The sequence below is a fragment of the Thamnophis elegans genome, chromosome 2 (genome assembly GCF_009769535.1).
Source record: "Thamnophis elegans isolate rThaEle1 chromosome 2, rThaEle1.pri, whole genome shotgun sequence".
Taxonomy (NCBI): domain Eukaryota; kingdom Metazoa; phylum Chordata; class Lepidosauria; order Squamata; family Colubridae; genus Thamnophis; species Thamnophis elegans.
Genome location: NC_045542.1, coordinates 95,123,934 through 95,151,698, shown reverse-complemented (window position 1 = coordinate 95,151,698; position 27,765 = coordinate 95,123,934). Strand labels below are relative to the sequence as shown.

Below are 27,765 nucleotides of genomic sequence, written 5' to 3'. Positions count from 1 at the left end.
TTCTTCAATCTGATGTCCACCATAGATGGATTTCTTCATTTCCTGCCATAAAGGTCTGCCATGTTGGAAAGGGGTTTATGGGAACTGAATTTCAACATACTTTAAAGACACACATTTGGGTAAGTTGGACTACTTCAGTGGGTTGTACACAGAATTTTCTGAGTACATGACTGGAATTGCAACTGGATATGAGTGCTGTAACACAGATGAATCAGGAATATTTTAATTCATGTCATTTATTTTAAAAATCTTACTTTAGAATTATTCATTAACAGAATTAAAGGAAACTTTATACAGATGACTTTTAAATGCATATCTATACTGTCACATTTTATAAATATGTATAAAATCATTATTTTCCGGCTTAAAAAACATATTCAATATTTTAACAATTCTCAAAATGGACAACACTTTTAAAGTATAAGCATAATATAAAACATACAGCAATTATCTACAAAATCCTTCAATACCAATTCTTTTCAAACAGAATTCAATCATTTTAAACCATCCCTAAAATATCTTTATCCTATTCTGGAACAATTTACTTTTCCATCTACCAGTAATGGTCAATATTTCTTCAAGCTCTGGGTCAGTGACAATTAACCTGAGAAACTGAAGCTGAATGCTTGAGAGGCACCCTTCACAGCTTTATTTCTTTAGAATGTTAATGTTCTTCAAACATTATTGCAATTAATTCCTTTTACTGTATGCTACTATATATGTGTGGTGGAATTTTAATTCACAAAAACAAAGTTTTATGTATTCCACAATCTCCAATAGTTTTCCCCTCCTTGAAAGAGTAAGAGGTTGCAAACCCTAGGGAAGATGAATTCAGCCAGATTTCAGACCCATATGTGATTTACACTAAGCAAAATTATATACTGCTTATTTTTAAAGGAATGGTTAAATATATATTTCTGTCAAAAAAAAAAAGAATTACATTTACAGTCACAAACAGATCAGACCAAGTTGATAAGAATAGTTCTGAATAACTTCGTAAAAGCAATCTTTATATCTCGGGCAATCCCACAAAAAATTGGTGGATGCCTTTATATATTTGTGGCAACTTTTGATGAAATTGACAAAAAGTCTATCACTAATTTTAGCTTAAGAAAACTAAATTTGTGTTCAGAAAAAAACACATCATCTCTGTGGGAGTTTTCAACATTTTTTTGCATGAAAATAGTTACACCAATCAAACAATGGTGATTAGCCCTAAGAAAAAAAGATAGTTTTGGGGGTAAAATCTTTAATTTCGATTGAAAGTAGAACTATTTTTTCTCCTTTCTAGGCAAAAAGCTCAATGTCTTTCAAAATTTACAAATTAAGAAAAAGCTTCAACCCTGCCTCCGATAATGGATTCAGCTGTACTTCAGTTCAGATATCTCCTGAATCTGTCCATAACAGTGTAATTGTGGAAATAGTGAATGAGGGATCCAATGTATCTGATACAAGGCATTATTTCACTGCAGCCAAATTAAAATGAAGATCAAAGATGTCTATTCCATAACCCCCCCCCCCGTCTCGATATATTAGTTGAAACTGGAAAAAAATAACCCACATTCTTAACCTTCCTATCTTTGTTGCATTCTGTCTCTCCAGTCAATCCATTCAATCTGCTATTGAAATTGTTCATTTACAAATAAGTTGAATATTTTCTTTCAGCTTTAAGCAAGCTTGGAGGATCTTTATCAGTTTCATTAAATAATTTTCCATGTTAGGCTCTAACAGTTCTCTTCAGCTTATTACTGCTACTGTTATCATTATCATCTATATCATCATTATTCCATTAACTGGAAACAGGATGGGAACTGCACACTACTGTTCTTTTGTATCGTATACTATCCACTTTCTTGGTTCTCAATTCTTCCAGAAGGCCAAGAGTCTTTTTAGTATCTCAGTGGCAGTTCGGTTACTCCTTCAAGATGTAGATAATGAATTTGCCCAATGATTAAAATTAAAATCATTTGCCCAATGATTAAAAAAATGTATATTTTTGTATCTTCTCAAAACCACTAATTCTTAATGATCAGAATCAGAAATTTCATTGAGATTGTCGAGCAGTTGGGAAAAAGGTGGTCTGTCGTTTTCCGTCTGAAGAAGAAAAAAAAAAAACAAGGAAAGAGAATTAAGTGCTAATATGTGAGTGCGTTAGAATGGCAATAATGGAAAAAAAAGTCTATAGCAAAATAGCATTTTGAATGAGCAGTACATTTTGATGAATTCAAGAGACTATAATGGTGTTCTCCAGTAGCAAATATATTGATGATCCCCCCCCCCTTCCTGGAGATGGAGCTATTTGTAACTGATAGGAAAAATCAGAAGGGAAATCCTTAGCAAAGCATTCTGCTATTAGATGAATGGTTCAACTTTACCAGAAAGATATTTAGCCCTATTCTTAAATAAGGATAATTTAAAATCCAAATATAAAATGAGCCCATTCTAAATAATTTTTTTTAAAAAAACCCCACATTTCTGTTAAAGATGAACATTTGCATCTTTTTGGCACTTCCCCATTGATAGAAACTCTTGACAAGTGATCACTTGTAATTTGATAGACACTAAGTCATAGCAATAGCACTTAGCACTTAGACTTATATACAGCTTCATAAGGCTTTACAGCCCTCTAAGTGGTTTACAGAGTCAGCATATTGCCCCAACAATCTGGGTCCTCATTTTACCAATTTTGGAAGGATGGAAAGCTGAGCCAACTATGAGCCGGTGAGAATCAAACTGCTGAATTGCTGTCAGCAGAAATAGCCTGTAGTACTGCATTCTAACCACTGCGCCACCACAGCTTTTAGTAACCTTATATATGGTCCCTATACCTTAGTAAGAGTACGTGTAGTTTAATTATTACATTTTTTTTCAATAATAAAACTTACAGATAACAACTTGGTTATAGCCTTAAAAAAACTCTTGGTAATATCAGCTAATGTTCTTAAATAGAGATATACTGCCTGTGCAAATGTCCACCTGGAACTGTGATTTGACATTTGACAATTGCTTTTATTTGTTTATTTTTTTTGGGGGGTAAGCAACATGTTGAAGCCTTATAGTCAGATATCATTGAAAATCTTCAAAATAGAGCATCTTCCGGAATCTTGGTGGATATCCTATGCTGTTATTATAATCCCACTCGATTTTAACATTATATTTGCTCTCCTTCAAGATCCAGTACAAAATTGCAAACAAAATGTTATAGATTTTAAAAACTTCTGTTATATTTGACTAATTAAAGACTCAATATATAAGTTGTTTTTAAAATACATTTTAAGCTTCAAGTTAATCCCCGCCCCCTACATTTTTCAGTAGTGCTGTATAAAGCTTTTTGAAAACTGATTTTATAGATGGCAGCTCATATCCAATTTCAAACATTAATCTGACTTAAATTCCCTGGGTTCATGAGAAACAATTAGAGAAATACCAAGGCTATAGGCTAGATAGAAAGTCAAAAAATGCCATTTTTTGAGAAACATTTTCTTTACTGTTGTCAAAAATCCCTCTACAGTCAGGTTGATGAAGTCACCATGAGTTGGGTATGATTCAATGGAGAATATATTACTTAATTCTTACATCTTTCTTGCATGAAATATGATGCACTAACCTCATTCCAACAATGTTGCATAAGTTTATAAATGGTATTGGAAGCAATTCTGGGTTTATACAAACGCAAGCCAGCACTGACTTCTTCCACCACCTCAGCATTTGTCCGATTCTCATAAGGAATTTTGCCTTCAGTAAATACTTCCCACATCAATACTCCTGAAATAAGGCAGGATACATAATTTATTAAGAATAGCATAACAATGTCCACAACTCCGTGTTTCTCAAATAACTTAATGTTCTGATCCGTTGCTTAAATAGACATTTTTTTCAGTGAGATTCACAATTTAATCCTATATATGATTGCAGAAAATTTCATTAAGTTTAAAGGAACTTTCCCCCAAATTAAGATATACGGTTGCATATTGGTTAGTCATCCTATTGAAATAATATTAGCAGGCTCCAGATTGTCAACAGATTGTGAGCTTGCTTTTGATCATATATTCATATGTTGTTTGTTCACTGTTACTTACTATTACTACACGCCCCCTTCTCCCTAATTCTGCTGTTCTGTGTATTGTGGTGGCAGCAGAGGAGGGTGGTATTACTAGGTGAGATGAGTGAAGAATGCCAGAAATGTGTCAAGGGAATATAATCCTAATAGGGTCATTTAAGGCATGGTGATAATCCTAGCTGCCCTGCTAAAACAAGCAGGCCTCCATATTGGGCAGTGGTGATAGAAGAAGATACTAGAAGCAGATGATCACTTTAGTGACAACAGCAAAGGATCATTTCATACTGGCAGGAAAAGGCAATTATCAAACTACATGTGCACAAGGGTAGACATTTAATGTGAAAGACAATACAATGCCAAATGACGGCCCTTCTCAGGTCACATGGCACTCAACACACTATCGAGGAAGAGCTGCGGATCTTTCAGGGTACTAATGATTAGATTAAAGCCTCAGGACATTTAGTTGGTGATGTTTCCATGGAAGAAAAGAAAATCTGAAGCTACAAAGATAGAATTACAATGGAAGCATAAAATGTAAGAAGCATAAGCATGGGAAAGCACCATACAGTGGAGAATGAAATGAATCACTTACACATTGACATTGTAAGCATCAGCAAATCAACACTTTCAGTCAGAAGTCTATACTACAGCTAGTCTTCATTTAGCAACTGACTTCTTTAGCAACTCTTTCAAAGTGATGAAATTATCACAGTGATGAAAAATTAACTTTGTATAGCCCTTGCATTTACAATCTTTGCAGGTAATGCTCAAGTTCCAAGTTAAACTAAAATGGAAACAGAAAACTAACCAGTTTCCATAATATTGTGGAATTGTGGAATGAATTTGAAGATGTTAAGGATGAATGTGAAAAGAGACTGCCAAAGACCAAGTAACAAAAAGAAAGAAGGAAAGAAGAAAAGTAAAGAAAGGAATCAAACCAGTTGTCAGAATAAACAATCGAAATTGCCAAGAAGAGAATAAAAAGTTTCAGAAAACTGTTAGAAGAAACAAGAAGTAACATTACAACAATATCTGTAAAGACACTATGGAAACAGATATGAACAAACAAGGAAAGCTTCCCCAAAACCTCCAAATTCAAGAATTTCCAACTTGAAATGGTGTGATAAAAGACACCAATAGACAAGCAGTAACTGATTTGAAAAAAGATCAAACAAAAAATAGAAGGAGTGTACTAAAGTTTTGTACAATAGAGATGTCAACATCCAAGATACTGAAGAAGATATTTCATACTTTCACGATCCTCTCATATTAGAAGACGAAGTTAACAGCACTTTCCTCATTATCAATTTGGAAGGCTATGGGAATTGCTGGAATATTTATAGAATTGTGGCAAACAACTGAAAAAGATGCAGTAAAGATTCTAGCCAAACTACACCATCAAATCTAGAGAACAACATAGAAGTCAACAGACTGGAAGAGGTCAGTCTTTATATCAATAACAAAGAAATGTTCAAAGTATATAAATACTCCTCAACTTCCCATCCTAACAAAACAATGCTTACATGGAAGAAGAGATGTACACATGTATGTGGCGGCCACTTGCTCTTCCGGGTTGCGTCGTGCACATGCATGCTGGACAGCTGGTCTGGCACGCATGCACATCGGCCAGCTGTTTTCTTCTGGGTTCCGGCACGCCACCTGGTCTTCATGTGAAAACCAGCTGGCCAGCAATGCAGGAACTCAGAAGAAAGCAGCTAGTCAGTGAGCATGCATGCCAGACCAGCTGGCCGATGTGCATGTGTGTGACAGAACCCAGAAGAGTACCTGGCGATAATGCATGTACCCACAGAGAGGGCTCTGTGTGCCACCTCTGGCACACGTGCCAATTATGTGACTGGGAAGTTTGTTGTTCAAGTCTCTTACCAAATGACCATACATCCGACTTGGTGCTATAGCGGTTATAGGAAAAAACCTCTGGTGCTGACCACCTGATGGGGAATTTACTACCAATGGAACTGTTATATACATCAAGAACATACCTAAAAGAGATAGATTTGTTTAAAGTATTTAAACAGTAATTTTAATGGCATAGCTCATGCATGAAAAACAAAAGATTAAAATCTCAGACTGTTACTGAATCATTAATCTGAAACCATGAGTTATAATGATATAGGAGACTCTATCTTTTTATACTTGATCCACAGCAATAATAGAACAGGGATACATACATACATACATACATACACACACACACACACACACACACACACACACACACACACACACAAACACACATACATACACACAGATTGACTTTGATTCCATGTTATCAAACACTAACCATTCTCTAGACATGCTTCTCTTTAACTGTCAGTACTATGGAAGCTATTGAAATAAAACAGACGGCTAGTTGTTATGCTGCAACCAATGCTATCATTGATTTTATGAGTACTGCTATTCTTTCACATACTCCTCTTTGGAAAAGCAGTAATGTCTGTGGAGAGAACTGACTTCAGTTGACCAATAAAATATAATTTGAATATGTCTGGCTGGCAAGTGATAGAAAAATATCTGCAAAGTAGGAAATTATCCTAGAAAGCTATGTATGATAGGATGTTGGGTGTTGGGAACTCCAATGACATCTCATGCAGAACTTCTATTAGCATAATTATGAGAAGATAATTTTGCTTTCCTAATACAGTCCTTTGGGTACCTTCAAAATCTGATCTGCAAGTTTTAAGGGAAGAGAAATTGCAGAATAGAATTGAAGAACTAATGTCCCACTGTCCCAAAGGTGCTTTTTCAAGAGGCAACTTTCTGATTTTCTTTGAAGACATTTTGCTTCTCATCCAAGAAGAGCTGAAAAAGTGTCTTGGATGAGAAGCGAAACATTTTCAAAGAAAAACCAGAAAGTCCAGTTGCCTCTTGAGAAAGCACCTTTGGGACATCCATGACCTGGATGACTGAGAATCTCTATAGACATTTAACGTCCCACTGAACAAGCAGAGTTGCTATACAATATAGCATTCTAAGTATGAGCTTTAACTACCTCCTTCAATGTAGTAGTGCCTATAGATGGGTTTGGCTTTGAACTTTGTGAGTTACAGTACTCACCTATCTGAAGAATCCCTGGTTGGGAAAGGCTGTACTATGAACCTTACCATTTTCATTCTTACTAGTTACAGATTTGCAGAGGTGAACAGTGGGGAAATTCAAATGATAAACTAATACAAAAATGCATTGAGATCCTTTAGTTCTCTTAAGCTGGCTGTCAAGAGAGGAGTAGGTTATAGAAATTGCAGCAGAAACAAAGCAGAGGTGAACTTTAGAAGCTTTTGCCACTATAATAAAGTTGAATTGGGTTAGATTGGATATAATTAAAAAAAACCTATAGGGCTAATAATGAATAAGAAACCTATATTACCGTGACATTCCAAAATCTGACACTTTGACAACTTGAAATTCGCCCACCAAACAGTTCCGAGCAGCCTGCGGGAAAGAAAAGACAGGATATATTTGTAGGAGGTAATATGAGCCACATTGTACAATACCTACATTTATCGCTGACAGAAAATCCTTTATCAACTTCTGGCAAACAGAAAAAAATGAACTTCACCAGTGACCAGGATATGAATGACCATGAACAGGGCATGATGATCCAGGAGTGGGTATAATTGGTACAAAAGATGAAGCTGTACAAAAGCCCCCTAATTCCTGGATTTCATCTGCTTTTTGAGCAGCAGCCATAAGTCTAGAACAGTGATGGTGAAACTTTTTTGGCTCTCGTACCAAAAGAGGGGGGAGTGCAGGGGGGTTGTGTGTGTGTGTGCCACACCCATAATGCTATGCGCAAAACCACAGCACGCATGCATGCATGACCAGCACTTCCCCCATTTTTTTGCATGCTTTTTTCACCCTCCCCAGGCTCCAGAGGCTTTATAGGAGCCTGGGGAGGGTGAAAACAGCCCCCCAGAGGCTTTCCCTGAAGCCTCCGAAGCGCGAAAAACCAGCTCTACCGGCAAACTGGAAGTTTGGGGATGGACTTCCAGTTTGCTCATAGTGTTGTTTTTTTGCCCTCCGGAGCCTTCAGGGAAGTTTCCTGAGGACTCCTGAACACACTGGAGGGCTAAAACCAGCCCTACGAGCAAACCAGAAATCCGTTCCCAAACTTCCGGTTTGCCCACAGGGTTGTTTTTCGCACTACGGAGGCTTCAGGGAAGCTTCTGAAGCCTCTGGAGGGTGAAAAATGGCCTCAAACGAAGGCCAAAGAGTGCACGCTGGCCTGCAAGCTTCACGTGCCCTGACAAATGGCTCCACGTGCACACATGCTGTAGGTTCGTCATCACAGGTCTAGATGATTCTGTAAATGGAGCACTGGCTTTGTTTGAGGCTATGCTATCCCATCCGGAATGAAAGATGGAAAGTCTCTGCATCCAGGAAGACCCATAATCCACCAGCATTCAATTTTATGAAGGTGGATTTTGAACCTGGTTTTTTTTTCTATCCAGTCCTTTATAATCCTCTCTATCTAGGCCCTGCAGACAGAATCTTGGTGTGTTATCATATATTATCATACCAAATAACAATAAGAAATTAGCAAACCTATGAAGACATTAAATTTACATAGAAAGCTACTGGGCACTACAAAACCAAATAAAACTAATAAAGAATTTAACACTCACACATAGAAGGAATAATAAGAAATATTGCACAATCCACAGTTGTACAATCCCCACTGTTGGTCCAAACGCTGAAAGCCTTCTTACATTAAAATTTAAAGATAAATGTAAATTTTACAATAAAATTTAAAGATAATATAATTTCATTTTTATGCTGACTTTTTATGGTATAGATTTCTTTGCAGGGAAACCAGATGTGATCCAGACATACCAGATCTCTATGAATGAAAGATGCCTCTTCAAGATAAGCCATTCCCTCACACACATCTTGACACATTCCAAGAAGTTCTTCCTTTGATAAGGTTCCACGTTGCTTCTTCAGGTAATCAGATAAACATCCAAACTCCATGAACTCAAATACTAGACATATAGGAGAATTTTGCATGCATACCCCATGTAACTGGACCAATTTGGGATGAGAAAGTTTCCTGATGATGCAAAAAGATGAATCAGGAATTTTCAACAGAAAATGAGGAAGAATACCATAAAAGAAGAAACCCAGATATATGATGGATATACTAAGAAAGAAAGAAAAAGGGAAAAGTGTGATTATTGTAAATACCACACTACATTTCCCTCATTCACTATGGATAATTGTTGAAATGGAAATCAATTGTGAAGTTACTCTTTTCAAACATATACAAAATTTCACTATTTTCTGAAAAATAAGAATCTTGTTAAATATGTTGTTCATAGACTCACCGTGAATAAAGTTTACCTCAAAGAAAAATAATTTTCTTAAAACTTAATTGCAAACAGTATTAGAGATTGTATTTTGTAGAACTTGTAACAATACAGCAATATAGCAACTTCAATCAAGGACCCAATTGTTTAATGCCTGATAGTGCCAATCATGTTTAGGAGACAGTCATATTTGTGAGACATAGCAAAACAGTGTAAGAAAGATTTTTTTAAAATCACAAAGCAGTCATATTTTAAGTTTCTTTGTGAGTGCCAATGATAGAAACTCTACTTCAAAAGTAGTACATAGCAAACTATGTAGCAAATTCTGAAGATATCTAAAAGGAACCCGCATAGAAACCAAAAACTGACTACCATTATTTAATGCACATGCTTTAGAAGCTTTATGCCATTAGACTTGCCTAATGTTAAAAATGCCTGATGTCAACTTGAGACTAAGAAGCACTACACATTTGCTAATATTCATACAAACATAGGCACATAACTGTAGACAACAACATTCATTTGATAATTCTAATTCTTCCAGTAAATATTTATAGAAGAGATGTGTCGATCACATCATATCTTTTAATTTCATCCATGATGCGCAACCTTCAGTGTTGCTTTGAAGAAACAAGTTGGAAGAAGAATCTAAGTTTAATTATAAAAGTAATTTTAAAAGTTTGTGGTCAAGCTTATCAAAATTCTTTAAAATAAATAATAATATGAGCCACATCAAATAATTAAAACATATCACTGAATTATTCATTGTATAAATAAAATGGGAATTTAGTAGGTGTTTATACTGCTTACATCATGACTTGGGCCTCTTCAATAAAGTCTTCTTCTGACATTGTTCCTGTGCGAATTGTCTTTATGGCCACTTTCATCCGATCAAGCCAGTTGCCAAGATGAACCACCCCAAACTCACCAACACCAATCTCCTGTTCAAATGTTAGTTCTTGCGGATTAATAATCCATTTGCCTAGGAAAAAGCAAAAGAAAAACAACCTAATAATTGCTTTTGTCCAATAAATAATAATTGTTATATAATCAATAGTGCCAGTGTTTGTGTATGTGGAAAGAACTTGATTAGGTCATTTAATTTATTAGGTCATTTAATTCATTAAGGTCATTTGATTAGGTCATTTAATCATTTAATCATTACTTCCTCTCAGATTGTGCACCCTTATTCCCATTCACAGAAACAAAGAAGCTTTGTGACTGCCTTATTTACCCTTATTTAAGTTTTAAAGAAAAGAAATTTCATTTTGTTTCAAAGTAAAAAAAAAAAAATACAAGCCCTTTTAGCAAAACATCTAGTTTACTTACCATAACTTAATCCAGCTGTAACAGGGGCTTTTGCTCTCCAGGTGGAGACAGCATATCTCAACCGAGTAACAAGACCTGTGTTTTGAAGAAATGTACAAATACATTTTAAAAAAGACTCAAAAGTAGGGGGATTTTGTAACTCAAGATTGAAATGAAGGGTCCTTGATGCTCTCTGAGCTTGGGCATTTCATTACCCAAACTAGATAACATCATGAGCGCTAGTGATATACTAGCACTGATGTTGTTACCTGGTTTGGGTAATGAAATGTCTGCAAGAAAACAACCAAGCCCAGAAAGCACCAAGGACCTCTCCTAAATGCCAGCTTTTGGCAGCTTAGAAAAAAAAATGATGGCCATAAAATAGAATTATGGAGATGTGCTATAAGAATGTACCTTAGAATCAAATATAGAAATAATGAAGTTACCAATAAAGTATATCAAAACAATTTTCCTATTATGTGATTTTTTTCATCAAGATCTATGAAGTTTTGAATATGTCGAATATAGGCACTTTGACCATGTACCTGATCATGGTAATCATTTTATATTAAATTTCTCCCAGAATATCTAGAAAAGCAAGGAATATAGGCTTCCTGTAAGAGATCCAGTAGTCAGGAAACTTTCAGCATTTGACGATACTAAGTAAATTGATATTTTTATACCAAGGGCTTTGATAATAAGGAATTATTTAAAACATCAGATGTCAAGATAATTTTTCCTTCCATTTTTTAGAATCTTAGAATTAAATAAGAATCTGCATCTTCTTACCTTTCTTGTCTGAACTTACCTCCTGCATTATACTGATGATAATTGATCAATTCCGGGATACAATCAAAAACATATTTCTCTGCCAAGTAATATCTCTTGGGCTTGTCACTGGTTTCCTTGATGTGATAGTGCTTTATAACAGAGCTATTGTCATTGCTAAAAAGACAGAAAATATGTCTCCTTAAAATAAGTAAAGGCAGCTAAAAAGTCCAAGTAAGGCAAAATGACCAATGATTCATGAAATATCAATCCAATTCGGGTTTGAACCATTGAATAAATATTATGAACCATTTTATTAGAGTCTGCTACCTATACAGTTCCACAGTATTTTTTTTTCTGTAAAACTTTTTAATGTGAAACTATATTTTTTTTCTTGTCATGTTGTTTCTTCAAACAAGTACCAGAATGCCACACTCTGGAAAGTCTAAACTGGGAGACTAAATTGGCTAGAATATATGCAAGTTCTACCATTACTTCAAAATGAAAAAAATAAAACAAATAGCCTTTTCCTCTGATTTTGAAATAATAATCTTGGAATTAGAGAAAATACCAAAAGATCTGTGTAGAAAATTTATTGGCATTATTAAATGTCTCTGAAAAGCCACATGTTACATATTTAGGAAAATTGGGGGTGGGTGGGGGAATACAGAAAATAAAAACTGTAGTTCTTTATCTAGGCTGAAACTATTAAGATTCGACTTTGGAAAGATTGAAGAACAGTCACTGAAATGAATACATCAATGATATCATATTCTATTATTTTATTTTAAAAAATGAAGACTATTTCTCTAAATAGTTCAAAGAGATAGCAACATATAATTGTGTTTGCTGGGATTATTTAAAGAACCAATAATTCTGAAAACTAGCTTTTAGAGAAATATATAAATTATTTATTGAGTGCCCAAGGGTTGAAGACACTTGCTTCCCACTTGGAAGGTTGAGAGTTTAATTCTAGGTAGCAGCAGATGTTTCTCTCCTAGGACACAAAGAAAAAATATCTACTGCTTATTCCATGTAGGCATCAGGAAGGGCATGCTCAGGTCCATCCAGTCACCCCAACTCTACACCAAATTAAGGGATTATAGGGTTGTAAAAAGGAAGCGTTTACAAAAATTGTTTATTGTTGCAGCAACATCAAAATTATGCCTTCTGTTAGTGTTGAGAAATTAATATTGAAAACAAATGTATGTTTATCTGAGGAATAACCTCCTATATTCATCCATCAATTAATCAGATTAAATAGCACCAACTCTTTCTGGGTAGCATTACTAAAGGATTGTCACTTGATGAAGCCTTGTAAGGGGTCCATGTTGAATTGCTATTGACCCTTCGGCAGGTTTGGTTATCTATCCATTTGGGCATTAGGAATATTGAGAAAAAAGCTACCTGTTCCATGTGTTGTAATTGCAAGGAGAGTTTGCTGGTGCAGGATATTTGTATGTTTTATTTTTTCCCCCCATACTCTTTTAAGTGCATTTGGAATTAGGGGGTCATTTTTTATATGTTGACACTTAGCTGTGCAAATCTTTGGGGAATAAGCAGCAGACAAGCTGAGCAGAGCAAATGAATAATTCAGAGGGCAGCAAGAATACCTATAGCCTAAAAATAATGATAGTAATAGTATATTTCAACAGCACATCAATTATTAGAAAGTGTATTAATAACAAAGTCAGGATATTAGATATAACATCAATTTTTACCTTATTTTCAATTATCAAGTTATGCTAAAAGGCATTTGTCACAAAAATTGTGCAAAACAAGATAAAGATGAATTACTATTGTGAAGAGAAAGATCTCCAAAAATGTCATGAAAAAGTCATATATTACAATAAATTATTTTTATATATTTCCAATGCCTGACAAAGTATTACTGAATATTAATTTTTATTTAAATGCTTTTTAAAAAAATGCTACCTCTCCTAAGATCTAGCTTACTTTAATGCTTTTGTGAAGACAGAGACTGTATAGGTGCCAGGTTGCCTTGAGTCTCTCACCATGAAAGCTCCTTCTTTATTCTGCAGAAAGATGAAATACATTGAATTTACAAAGGAATCTGTAAAAAGACCAGTTTTAAAGTCTGAAATGCTACGTAAGCATTTATTCATTCATTCATTCATTCCAGTTGTGGGAACTTCTGGACAGGTCCATGCCATCCTTTTGGCAACACATTTTTCAGTAGTAGGTTTATAAAGAGAGTGAACTTTCCCAAAGTTACCCAGCTGTCTTTGTGCCTAATGCAAGACTAGAATTTGGGGTTTCCTGCTGTAGCCCAGCACCTTAACTGGCTGAACAAATGTATCCACTGCTAATCATATAATAAAGGCATTTATACTTCATGCTTGTAAATGTACACATAGATCCATACACAATTTGCCTAAAGGAAAGTAAAACAAAGCAAAAGCACAAAAGAGCAAGAAAAAGAGAAGATGTCTAACAAGGAACAGACCAAACACCCTCAAAGTTATGGAGAATGGACAGGAATGTAGTAATGTCAAATTAATCTGAACAGTCGGGCTTATTTTAGTTTCCAAAATAGTCAAAAGTTGCTGAAAGCTAGAATTTGTCTTCTGTTTTAGTTGCACCAAAAGTAAACTAATTCCTTTTTGCTTGTTCTGTATTGGTATCTCATATTTTCCAATAGCAGTCTTCCTCCAAAGACTCAGGCCATCAATAGATAGTGATTTTGCCTATATTTTATATGTTCAGCAATCATATCTGGGAAGCAGACAGACTGGGGAACAATGAGTGGAAATTATAATTTACAATAACCACCATAACCAGCCAATTCAAATTAAAGATTTTTAACCAATTCAATTCAAAACTACTACTCGATTTCCTCATTACATCACTGTATGTTAATTTCCTATATGCCCAAGTAAGTGAAGCAAGACCTTGATTTAAGTACAGTAAAATGTGGGTACTATCTAAAGGGAATTACGTTACCTCTTCCCTGAGCATTGTTTCTGCTTTGGTTCGGTTGATATTCTTGTTGTACCAGCTGCAATGATTAAATACAAAGCAAAACATATTGTGTGTCAAGTGGAACCAATTCATAAACAGCATTAATGTTTGATATCATGGCAAATAAATAAGATATTTTTGTAGATACTAGTAGTCCTCAGGTCATGATGGTAATTGGAACCAGAATTTCCATTCCTAAGCAATGAGGTCATAAAGCACAACCACATTGGTTAACAATATGAATGCCAGCAGTGCCCATTGTCATTGTTAACTGAATTCAAATTGTCACAATTCAAGGACCACACCAATTTAAGACATTCCTGTCTTGGTTCCTTCCAGTCTCAAGCCTTGGCAAGGAGAGGAACTTCCTCCTCTTGAGCTACCCCCCTCTGCTCAGCTTTGTCCTTCTGGCCACCCTGTACAGGAGCACTCCTTGGCAGTGATGGTAGTGCAAGGATGAATGAGATACCTGGAAGTCTCAGTCAGCCACTGTTGCCCGCAGGCCTCTAACGTCTTCCCCAGCACCGCCACCCCACCCCTGCTGCTGAGAAGCCCATGGCACAATCAGTTGCCCTAGTGCCACAGGGCAAAGCACCAGGTGCTCCTGCCATCCTGCACTCCATAGACCAGTGATGGCTAACCTTTTCGGCATCAAGTGCCCAAAGCAGGCGGTGCATGTGCATCCCCAAAATGCAATGCATGTGTGCATGCCCCCCACAACTGCTGTGTGACCCCGTGCCCCAGTCCCCCCCACATGCATCCACCCACCCACCCCCACGCATGCACAGCAGAGACACAAAGACCAACTGGCTGGTGGGAGGCGTGCATGTGCAGCAGAGCTGAGCTGGGGCAACGGCTCGAGTGCCCGGAGAGAGCACTCTGTGTGCCATAGGTTCGCCATCATGGCCATAGACCCTGCTGTCTCTAGCTGACTGTCACCTTCTCTTTCCTTCCACTGCTGACAAGGCAATATGCCTGGACTTATGCGAGGCAGCTGCTTGCTGTGCCAGGCCTTTTTCCTGAGGCTGCCTGTGCCATTGAAATCCTTCCGAAACATTGCATGAGTTGGAGGAGATGGGCACAGCCTTCTTACAAGCTTTTGGAAGGCCTTGTCAACAGCAAGTATAAGTAGATGGCAAAGGTCAGCTGATCCTGACTAAAATCACATCTGATAAAAGGAAAGGAAAACTGAGATTTCCATTTCTTTCTGTGATCTCTAAAAAAACTAACATTTTTCTATTTGCTTTTACTCACAATATTTTTCCAGCTTTATGTTTTTTTTCTATGTGCTTTTGAATGCCATTATCAGTTTATATTCTAATAAAAATTGAACTGACATCTTAATGTTAAGATTTAAAAATTACATAATTCAAAGTTTCAGTTGTAACTTGATAATGATATTACATACAAAGAAGCGACACATTCTTACTTATATATTTGAAGATTGTCTGGTGATTTTTCTACTATGTAGCTGCTTGGCACATATCCTTCATGCCTGCAACAAAACATAACAAAATATATTATGTGTCTTACTCATCATGGACTGTCCTTAAGGTACAGTGCAGTAATCCAAGACAGGAAAACAAAATTATGGGGAAAATGTAATGTAGGAGGGAATTAGAACATACATTTTATTAAAAAAAGAAAAGGTCTCTTTTTTTCTATAGACCTACCCATTCTTATCTTCAACCAACCACCAATGGACTTCAGAGTTATCAATAACATAATATTCCTCATTGCATCGTAATGTCAATTCCTGAGAATTTTGAGCAATATAATCATAAATGGCAACTACTGAAGATTCCTTGGTATCTAGTGATGATTTCTGTTTTTTTAAAAAAGAAAGACATATTAAAAACAGAAAATGACTGCAAAAATATTTGATTACATATATAGTATGTCAGCATTATCAAATCATATATTTCAAAAAAGGAAGATTTCTAGAATTACACAATATAGGTGCCTGTAATATTAATACTGTAGGGCATATTAGCCTTTTTAAATTTATTATTTAAATAATTAAGAGCCGCGGTGGGACAGTGGTTAAAGTGCAGTACTGCAGGCTACTTCTGCTGACTGCTGGTTGTGGGCAGTTTGGCAGACCAAATCTCAGCCTTCCATCCTTCTGAAGTGGGTAAAACGAGAACCCAGATTGTTGGGAGAAAGACCCTGACTTAGTAAACCGCTTAGAGAGAGCTGTAAAGCACTGTGAAGCAGTATATAAGTCTAAGTGCTATTGCTAAGTTTTATTTGTGGCTGCCTTTATTATTTTTGCCAATAAATTTTGTACCCAGCTTTCATGGGTATGGCAGGACTTGAACTCACTCTCTCCCATTTTCTATCCTGATGCCTTAACGGCTAGACCAAATTGGCTCAATATTATGCCTTTTGTCTATAAACAGATACTGAATGAATGAACCTTACATTTTTTAAACCAAACTGGCCTCTACCTGCAGTATTGTTAGAAAATAATAGTAGAAGGCATCATGCAAGATCATTCAAATGATGGATATTGAAATATGATCATCACAAATTGCAGAGCTATTATTAAAATTTTAATTAGAAATGTTAGGAAAAAAATTGCAATCATTATTGCAATTGCTATCACTGATAGCAGTGTTCCGATATCTCAGGGGTTGCCACAAAGAAGAGAGTGTCAAACTATTCTCCAAAGCACCTGAGGGCAGGCCAAGAAGCAATGTGTGGAAACTAATTAAGGAGAGAAGCAACTTAGAACTAAGGAGAAATTTCCTGACAGTTAGAACAATTAATCAGTGGAACAAGTTGCCTCCAGAAGTTGTCAATGCTCCAACACTGTTAAGTTTTTAAGAAAAAAATAGATAACCATTTGTCTGAAGTGGTGTAGGGTTTCCTGCCTAAACAGGAAGTTGGACTAGAAGACCTCCAAGGTCCCTTTGAATTATGATATTCTATTGAACCACATCTTAGATGTAAAATCTGATATAACATTTCAAAAACTGAACTTCAGGCATCATGACATCAATGCCATAATATGATGGCTCTTCTATTAGTACTACCCATATCTTGATGCTCACCATGTTATTCTCCGGTGTAGGCGGAAGAGGTTTACTAAAGACTAGGAAAAGAAAAAACATGAAATCAACATAGCGTGTGTGCATACCAAACAGAAAAAAAAGTAAGAGCTTTATAAATCTGAGTGTTTTCAAGGACTACAGAGTAACTGTATATTGATTATTTCCAATATTTTTTAATCATGGGCTGAAATGAACATCTTCAATGACCCACAGAATGGGTAAGGTACTGACTGGATTAAGAATCATGAATAGAAACTATAAGCAAACAGCAACCCACAATCGGGACATGAGTGATGAGGATAAGAGTATTGCCCTTAAACACAGATGCCAGAGCAAAGGAAGTGATGCCTGTGAACCAGAAAGAAAAACCATTCACAGATCCTAGTGAATTGAAAAGTGAAACCTAATACTTAAAGTAGATAATCCACAATATTCATTTTGCTTATTTAAGATGTATAATTAATGTACAGCCCATGTAGTGCATGACAGCTAATATTACCATCCACATATGTTCTAAACAGTGACTGCATCACAAACACAGTGCAAGAAGCACAAGAAAATAATTCTAATTAGGTTTTCCGGCATTTCACATTGTTTGCACCATATTATGTAGAAGTTAAGGATTTAGACATTTATTGGTTTTATAGATGAGCAACACTGAGTCTGGAAATCTTCAGTTCCAAAGGAAATGAATAGATCCACATTACAGATTCAAGACATATGGTGAGCAGATCACTCTCATGAGCCAAACCAAAAGGCAGTCAAGCCCCTACATAAAAATAATGGAATTAAACATAAAGCTTTATTGAACTTCTCTCATACACATTTTACAGATGTCCTATAGCTTATATAGCAGTACTTTAAATGATTCTGGAAGCCTTGATGGAAGAGAAGCTTTTGAATTTCCTACCAGTCTTGGCTGGAATATACTCCATGCAGCCTGTTGCCATCTTTTCTAGCTGGGAACAACATCTCCATCGTCCTTCTATCCAGAAATCTGGGTGAAACTTTGACACCAAAGTGCTGTTGTTCCTAGTTTCTAAAATGGGGAAAATGTCAGATACTTCAAGCAGAGCAATCCTGATAATGGTAAATAGCTTTTACAATATACTCCCCCCCCCCAATTGATACCCTGCAAGTGCATTGGGATTGCCATTTCCCAAATTCCTAGAGAGTGATTTTAATCATTACATTTGATGGGAAAGAATTGCTTCCATTACATCCTCTATCCCATGAAAGAGAAGAGAACTGGTATTGGTGAAATTCCAAAGCATCCTGAAGTAGCAAAAGCTACTTTTACTCTGATTAAAACAAAGCAAAATGCAAAACTCCTGAAGTTTGGAGAACAGATTTCACCATGATATTATGAACAGATGATGTACATGCCATTGCACTTACTACAAATAATACAAGAATAAGCTGTTATCATTGTAATAAGGGCCAATCTTGTTTTATTTTAATGTGCTGTTATGTAAAAGGAGACGTTGATGCAGCATATAATTTAATTAGATACGTAGATAAACACATATTCCTTTCATCCTCAAACATTATTCCCAGCATATGGAGGTGAAATAAATATTTCCCATCAACAGTTTGCCATTAACTTTTTTTAAAATAAAAAATGATATTAAAATAATTAACGGTTGCAGCTGGAAACAGGAATATAAAAATGGAAGCCACAAAAACCTTATGTCCAATATGTATTTCTTAGCCTTTAATTACCTTAGTCAGTATGTTACCTTGACATACTGAATTTCAAATGAGGTGTTGACCTGAGAAATTACAATGTGATGAGTTACAAATTACCTTCTTTCAGAACCATGACCCATTTCTGGCAGCTTGCTAGGTTGGGGGCAAAGATGTAGAGCATATAGTTGTCATGAAAAATCTGTGATGGAAGGAAAAAGGATTTAGTCGATTCTAAACTGAACAGGATCAGCCCACTTTCTATGAATGGTTTCTAATGTGATGTTAGAAGGAAAAGTGAACTTGTATTAATAAATAATATTTTAATGTGGTGGCAGATTACTAACAAAATTATTGCATTAAACATTTTGTCAAATGAACATTATTTCTCATTCTGATATATTTGTGTGTGTGTGGCATGTGTGTGTGTGTGTCTAGTGAATACATTACATATATTTGCACAGAATGGATAAAACATAATAAAAAGCACTGAAGACCCATCATAAGCCACGGTGACACAATGGTTAAAGTGTGGTACTGCAGGCTATTTCTGCTAACTGCCGGGTGCCTTCAATTTGGCAGTTCAAATCTCACCAGGCTCAAGGTTGACTCAGCCTTCAAACCTTTCGAGGTGGGTAAAATGGGGACCCAAATTGTTGGGGACAATATTCTGACTGTAAAGCAATTAGAGCGGGTGTAAAGTACTGTAAAGTGGTACATAAGTCTAAGTGCTTTTGCCATTCCATTGTTAGTCCTTCTTCTCAAAATTTCTACAGATTTCCACAGGCTGGAAGAGAATTTTGCTCTTTAAAAGAGAGTAAACCTAACTGAGGTTGTAAAACTCTTAATTCCCCAACAAATATTCACTTCTGTATTTGTCCTGTAAGAAACAGAAACCATAAGCTATCTCTACCTTGGTCAATCATGAATTGTATCACTAGGATCATTTGTTTTTTATTTTCTGAATGACACTATATTCACAGCAAACGATGGATCTTTCATTTCACTGCTAAACAGGAAACTAACATTTGGGCTACAGCTGTGGGGAAAAATGATTTCATATGCCATTTAAATTATTATATATCTGGTTTGCTTTAGTGCAACCCACTCAAAAGAAGCCATATTTCCCAGAAGAAAGGAAAAGTTTTTTCTCCAATTAATTACTTGTGTTGGAGGATGGGGTTGGGAGTTTCTAGAGTTTTCTTTCTAGAGAAGAATACTATTGAAAGCATTTTGTGGCAGGTGGAAATAATGTTAGCAAGAGGCTGAAATAGACAACGGAAGAAACAGTAAGAATATGTGTATAAAATTAAATTTTATATACTGTTCTAAAATTTGATCCGAAAGGTATTGTACAAAGCAGCTGGATTCTTTTAAAAAATGCCGATTAGCATTAAAAACAGAAACAAGTCTGAAATTCTATAAACTGTTTTTGCTACAATTTCTCTCTCACCACATAAGCAGTTTTCCCCCTTAAATCTTTTGGTCAATTAAAAAAGCATTAAGCATGACTTGTAAGTTTGATGTATTGGTTATGTTTAGCATGATTGTAATGGCATATGTTGATACTTACCTGGAAAGGATATTTATAGTGACATGGAACTGGGACATCACTTTTTACAAGTTCTACACATTTAATCTTGGATAGTTCAACTGAACCCTTTAGAATTCTTTTTTTCTAAGAGGAGAAAGAAAATACAAAATACATTTAGGGCCCATGGTTGGTTTCATTGCTTACATGACATTACACTACTAAGTCTTTAAACTTACGTGTCTGGAAAGTATTTTAGCAAGGGAAGTGAAAACAATGAATGATATGTTATGATTTTCAGCATAACACAAAAAAAATAGAGAAGAAAAAAATGTCTAGGGAAATGTCTAATTAAATTTCTGAACATGTAGCTGACTTATTTCTGAGAAATAGTAGGATTTCTTTTCCCCTCTCTCTTTTTCCATGGTAGATCTAGGAAGCATCAATGCATTGGCTTGTATAGTTTGCTATAAAAGCTGCATTGAACAGGAAGCCAAAAAGCAACTACTATAATAACCCTGCTGTCCATTAATGCCTTGCCTTGAATGATTCACAGCCCTCTTTGAAAGTAACTGATTTCCTGCTTTGATTTTTCTACAACTGAGATGTAACACATTTTGTCATTCCTTTCAGACAGAGCTTAAATGTGGAGTTTCCGGAATAATTTTTCGAATGTGACAAGCAACTGATCTTATGCCTTTTCTATCAGAAACAAATCTGAGTGGCTTGCAAAAATGATACACAATTAATTATTTCATAAGAAATGGCATTAAGATGCAATCAAGGAGAAGAAGCATCTTTGATTTCACAAAACTTTCACAAAATGGGAGGATAGATTTTTGCATAGTTGTCACTCACATATAATTAAGCCTTACACAGCCCACAGCTGTGTGATAGCTTATATCTTTCCATGCTTGCAGATGACAACTTAGTGCAAATAGATTGCCAGTTACATTCTATTTATAGGTTATGGCATTCAGTGTCACCATATGAGAATCTATATAGAGTTTAGAAGGACTGATACAATTTATCTGTCATCCATTATTTAAAAATGTTCCCAGAAAATGCTCAACCCACATATAAAAGGATCCTGAAAAATGCTTGAACAGGGCATGGTGAAGCGCTGGTTAGACTTTACTCAAGCAGATGCCTTTGGGGAAATAGCGTGTCAACTCTTCTGCAGTTCGTACCCCAATTCAAAATAGAAATGGAGGGCATGACCAAACAATTAGAAGGTAGAAATGTGCCAGCAGCAGTCAAATTTGACAAGCGGGTGCTGGGCCTGGTTATGCCATTGCTAACATAATCAATGAGATATCGCACAGGAGAGGAAAAACCAGAAATCCTTCTAAAAAGGTCCCCTGGGAGGACTGGAATCCAGGGAACGAGAGGACTAGACATCCTGAAGAATCGCGCTCCCAGGTGATACCGAACGGCGCAATCCTTGGTGGCCGCGGAGTAACTCACGCTGTGTGGAGGGGAAGATGGCGGCGCCGCGCTGCTGACGGCAGCATTTTTACCTAGATTTTGGCGATTTCTGATTCTATCCAGCTGAGTGGTGAGCCTTGAGGACCCTATTAATGGACACTACCACTCATCATCGCCCCGGAGAGGTGGGGATCTATCTATCTGGACCTGACCGGGACCGGGCGGATCGGGCGGCTGGCTGTGGTTGCCGCCGCCATAGCCCTCCTTGGATGCCCCCTCTCCCTCCATTCTGCTCGCCTCCCTCGCCGTCGCAGCCTCTCCCCTTCGCCCCTCTGCATGTCTGGGCTTCATCCTTTGGCAAACTTTTTTTCTTCTGCTTGCCCCCGCTGTTGTGGAGCCTCCGCCTGTTCCCCTGCCCAGCATTGACTCTCCACTCTCCTGGCCTTTCAACATCTGGCCTCCTCTGACCGTTTGTCACCCGTCACTGCCCCTGGAACACCAACTCGGACAGCGCCCATCTAATACAACTCCTAGGACGCCATGGTCTGTGTATGTGTGGTGCATTCGGTTTATGGAAGGAGTGATAGAGAATGGCAGAAACACGGGTGGGGACTTGGCGTCTCAACAACCGATGCATCCCCCTCCCTTTCGATCTGTTCCAGCCACCCCCAGACTTTGGACCCCCAGACTTTGGACCCTCTCAGGCCTATAGGAGAGGGGGGAAACAAGACATTCCCCTGCATACCACCTACATATCTTCTATGGACCATCGTTGGCTTTTCTTTTGAATTACATCCTGATTTGGAGGGTGTGAGACTGCGAAGTTGCCGCGTGTTAATATCTGGCATTTACGCCCTGTCCCCCTCCATCTACAACCACCTCACCCAACACGGACTTTGGGCCTTTGGCCTTGGGTGTCTTTTTGGGACTTGGAGGAAGGGAGAGGGGTGGGGCAGCTCTCCCTCCTCCTTCCGCACCACTGGCTATTTTAAACCGCACTAGCGCAGTGCTCCGCAAATTTTATGAATGTGGTGTGGATGGTGTGCCTGTTTGATGTCTGTACCCACTTTTTAAAATCTCATTATTGTTGTATTTTCTGTGTTTTAACTGACTTATGTGGGGACTGTATGGGTGAGTGGTTGTGTATGTATGAGAGGACTGGGAGTACAGCCTGGTGCCTCCTCCACTGAGTGCTATTGCAGAAGTGGTAGGGGGCCCAGGCCTACCTCCCATCCTAGAATGACTGATATAAATCGCCTGCCGGAAGGAGCGAAGGCTCTGAGAGGGGAAATGGGGTCTACGGGTGCGGGGGTGGGCTGGAGCATTACAGTTATTACGGGGAGGGGCAGGTACGACGGGAACTTCAGGGCTAGCCATTACTGGGGAAGGAGGGTTCGCTATGTCACAGCGATCCCCCCTTCTGGCCCTGTTAGCTCCACTCCAGGACCAGATGGCGAGAGTTGTCAGGGCCCTGATCTCAGGCTGTTGTTGCTAAATGCCAGGTCTGTGGTTCACAAAGCTCCCCTCGCCCGGGACCTAATGTTAGACGAGGGGGCAGACCTGGCATGTATTACTGAAACCTGGCTGGGCCCGGAGGGAGGAGTCCCCCTCACTGAAATGTGCCCAGAAGGGTTTCAGGTGCTCCACCAGCCGCGACCCCAGAAAAGGGGTGGGGGAGTGGCTGTCATCATCCGAGGGTCATTAGTTCCTCGTAGGATCCCTGCTCCAGAGCTTGTCGGGTGTGAGTCCCTGTTGGTGAAGTTGGACCTTGAGGGTCAAGTGGGCTTGTTGTTAACATACCTACCTCCCAACAGCGTTGCAACAGCCCTCCCCTTGCTCCTCGAGTCAGTAGCCAAGCTGGCGGTAGAGTTCCCCAGGCTTATGGTGCTGGGGGATTTCAACCTGCCTTCCCTTGGTGAGCACACTGATGGGGCGCAGGAGTTCATGGCTTCCATGACAGCCATGGACTTGACCCAAGTAATTCGGAGTTCGACTCACTCAGCGGGTCACATGCTTGACCTCGTATTCCTCTCGGAGCAGTGGAGACATGATCTAGATTTGAAGGGCATTGATCTTGCCCTTGTCATGGTCTGATCACTCCCTACTGAGGCTTGACTTTCGGAAACCAATCCCCCACTGTAGGGAGGGGGAACCAATTAGGTGGTTCCACCCCAGGCGCCTGATGGACCCTATGGGATTTCAGACAGCGCTTGGAGAAATACCTGACGCTCCCGTCCACAGTCCAGCGGAGTCCTTAGTCGCTGCCTGGAATACAGCAGCGGCGGGGGCTCTAAACTGGATTGCGCCTTTGCGGCCTCTCCGAGGTTGCGGATCCAGGAGGGCTCCTTGGTTTACCAAGGAACTCCGGGAGATGAAGCACCAAAAGAGACGCCTAGAGCGCTGCTGGAGGGCCAGTAACTCTGAGTCAGGCCGAGCACTGATGAGAGCCTATATCAGGACCTATCTCGTGGCAATACGGGCAGTGAAATGTGCGTATTTTGCCGCTCTTATTGCACCCACTGAATCGCGCCCAGCCGCCTTGTTTAAAATAACCCGCGCCCTTCTGAAAGGGAGGGAGGCGGACGACCCTTTACAAGGTAGAGCTGAGGAATTTGTTCAGTTTCTAACGGATAAAGTCGCTCGGATTCGGACAGATCTGGACTCCAATTGCACAGTACCAGCCGAGGTACCGGGGTAAGGTCTTGAGCGGATTTTATGGAGCGAGTTTCAACTTGTCGCTCCTGAGGAAATGGACAAGGCCATGGGAGCGGTGAGTGCCTCCACATGTATACTGGACCCATGCCCTGCCTGGCTGGTCTCGACCAGCAGGGAGGTGACACATGGCTGGATCCAGAGGATAGTTAACACCTCTCTCAGGGAGGGATCCTTCCCGCTCCTCCTAAAGGATGCGGTGGTGAGACCCCTCCTGAAGAAGCCTTCTCTGGACCCAGCCATTTTAAGTAACTATCGTCCTGTCTCCAACCTCCCCTTTGTAGGGAAGGTTGTTGAGAAAGTGGTGGCCTTTCAACTCCGGCGGCCTTTGGATGAAACCGATTATCTGGATTCCTTTCAGTCCGGTTTCAGGCCTGGTTACAGCACGGAAACTGCTTTGGTCGCACTGATCGATGATCTCTGGCGAGCCAGGGATAGGGGTCACTCCTCTATCCTAGTGCTCCTTGACCTCTCAGCGGCCTTTGATACTATCGACCATGGTATCCTTCTGCGACGGTTACGGGAGGTGGGAGTGGGAGGCACCGTCCTACAGTGGTTCTCCTCCTACCTCTCGGACAGGTTGCAGTCAGTGTTGGTCGGAGGGCAGAGGTCAACCCCTAGGCCCCTTAATTATGGGGTGCCTCAGGGTTCGGTCCTGTCCCCACTCCTATTTAACATCTACATGAAGCTGCTGGGTGAGATCATACGATGGCACGGGATTAAATACCACCAATATGCGGACGACACGCAACTGTATCTGTCCGCCCTGTGCCAACTCAGTGAAGCAGTAGAAGTAATGTGCCAGTGCCTGGAGGCTGTTAGGGTCTGGATGGGAACGAACAAGCTTGCACTCAATCCCGACAAGACCGAGTGGCTATTGATGCTCCCTCCCAAAAATGGTCCAGCTATTCCATCCCTTAGCCTGGGGGGTGAAAGCATTCGCCCCTCAGAGAGGGTTCGCAATTTGGGAGTCCTCCTGGATCCACAGCTGACGTTAGAACATCACTTGTCGGCTGTGACCAGGGGGACCTTTGCCCATGTTCGCCTGGTGCACCAATTGCGACCCTATCTGGACTGGGAGGCCCTTTGGATAGTCACTCACGCCCTCGCCACCTCAAGACTGGATTACTGTAATGCGTTCTACATGGGGCTGCCCTTGAAGAGCGTTTGAAGACTTCAGTTAGTCCAGAACGCAGCCGCGCGAGCGATTGTGGGTGCACCTAGGTACATCCACGTTACACCTATCCTCCGCAAACTGCACTGTCTGCCGATTGGTCTCCGGACATGCTTCAAGGTGCTAGTCATTACTTTTAAAGCCCTGCATGGCTTCGGACCTGGTTACCTGAGAGACCGCCTCCTGCCAATTACCTCCCAAAGACCGATTCGATCGCACAGACTAGGCCTTCTCCGGATTCCATCTGCCAGCCAATGCTGGCTGGCGACCCCCCGGGGGAGGGCCTTCTCTGTTGCAGCTCCAGCCCTCTGGAACGACCTCCCCGTTGAGATCTGGACCCTTACTACCCTCCTGGCCTTCCGTAAAGCTACTAAGTCCTGGCTGTTCCGGCAGGCCTGGGGCTGTTGAAGTATCCAGCCCCACTTTAATTGTGAATGTTGTTGTATTTTAAATTGTTGTATTGTCTTATTTATCCCCCTTCCCTTTTTATTGTAAGCCGCCCGGAGTCCTTTGGGAGTGGGCGGCATACAAAACTAATAAACTAAAACTAACTAACTATTAACTTGTTTCTTCAGTCATAAGCTATCTGGAATTTCTTAGTCCCATATTTATTTTGAGTATAGTCAATCCATCTTCTCCACTCCAATTTATATCTCTCATTGGAATGGTCCTTGAGATATGCTGATATTTTAGCCATCTCTGCTAAGTTTGTTACTTTTAATGTCCATTCTTGAATAGTAGGCAAATCTTTCTTCTTCCAGTATTGCGCCACCAGCAGTCTTGCTGCAGTTATTAAATGCAAAATCAGGTTAGTCTCTATAACTGTATAATCAGTAATTATACCTAACAAAAATAACTGAGGGGTAAACTTTATCCTTTTTTAAAGAACATTTTGCATAATCCATCATATTTTTATCCAAAATGCTTTAACCTTTTTACAAGTCCACCATATATGATAGTATGTAGCATCAGCACAATCACATCTCCAGGAGTTAGGTTATAAATTCAGATACATAGAGGCCAGTTTTTTAGGATCTAAATGCCATCTATAAAACATCTTATAAAAGTTTTCTCTCAAATTTTGGGCTTGTGTAAATTTTACATTTCTTACCCAAATCTTTTTCCATGTATCAACTCATTTTTAATGTTTATCCAACTATTCAAAAGCTGCCAAAATTGCTAAAGAATAATTGGGATGAATTGGAATATTATTTATTGAGTATTTTATTAGTACAACCTCTACTAATTACAAACTCTGAGGGTTTAGAAATAGAAAATATAAACGTACAGACCTGATATGACTGTTAATACTTGCAGGTGATATAGATTTTATCTTCTTTTTTGTATTATCACTATTCAATGAAATATTTTTCTTGTATTTTACTATATTAAGAATTTTAAAAAAATACCAGGATACTAGATACAGTAGCTAAGACATAAGTAAGTAATAAGAGAAAAAAATGCTAAAATAAAACCCAAAAAGTCAATACATTTTAAAAATTAAAAACAAAAAACCCATACAAATGTAAAATCTAAATATATTATGATTAAATGAACTGAACAATGACTGAATACACAAAAACAAAAGATTTATATAGAAATACTTACATGGAATTAATTCAAATGTTGAACTTATCATTAAATCTGGACCATATAGAAACTTAATGTCATCTTATACTTATTAGAATACTAACACTTAATAATAAAACAGATAATAAGCTCAAAACCTGGATTTA

At 38.6% G+C, this 27,765-nt stretch overlaps 1 protein-coding gene across 1 annotated transcript in view; it reads right to left on the bottom strand.

The window, feature by feature from the left end:
* Nucleotides 1-331: 331 nt before the first annotated feature.
* The window catches only part of ITK (IL2 inducible T cell kinase), a 41,999-nt gene continuing 14,565 nt past the window's right edge, over nt 332-27,765 (bottom strand). The window contains exons 2-17 of the mRNA XM_032208619.1: nt 20,758-20,862; nt 19,305-19,386; nt 18,409-18,537; nt 17,499-17,539; nt 16,116-16,267; nt 15,872-15,937; nt 14,425-14,479; nt 13,417-13,496; nt 11,501-11,637; nt 10,714-10,788; nt 10,195-10,366; nt 8,912-9,128; nt 7,446-7,510; nt 5,945-6,060; nt 3,608-3,765; nt 332-2,094 (exon numbers count right to left, since the gene is read on the bottom strand). Coding sequence (XP_032064510.1) covers nt 2,023-2,094; nt 3,608-3,765; nt 5,945-6,060; nt 7,446-7,510; nt 8,912-9,128; nt 10,195-10,366; nt 10,714-10,788; nt 11,501-11,637; nt 13,417-13,496; nt 14,425-14,479; nt 15,872-15,937; nt 16,116-16,267; nt 17,499-17,539; nt 18,409-18,537; nt 19,305-19,386; nt 20,758-20,862 — 1,722 coding nt within the window. The 3' untranslated portion in view covers nt 332-2,022. The remainder of the gene's footprint in view (nt 2,095-3,607; nt 3,766-5,944; nt 6,061-7,445; nt 7,511-8,911; nt 9,129-10,194; nt 10,367-10,713; nt 10,789-11,500; nt 11,638-13,416; nt 13,497-14,424; nt 14,480-15,871; nt 15,938-16,115; nt 16,268-17,498; nt 17,540-18,408; nt 18,538-19,304; nt 19,387-20,757; nt 20,863-27,765) is intronic.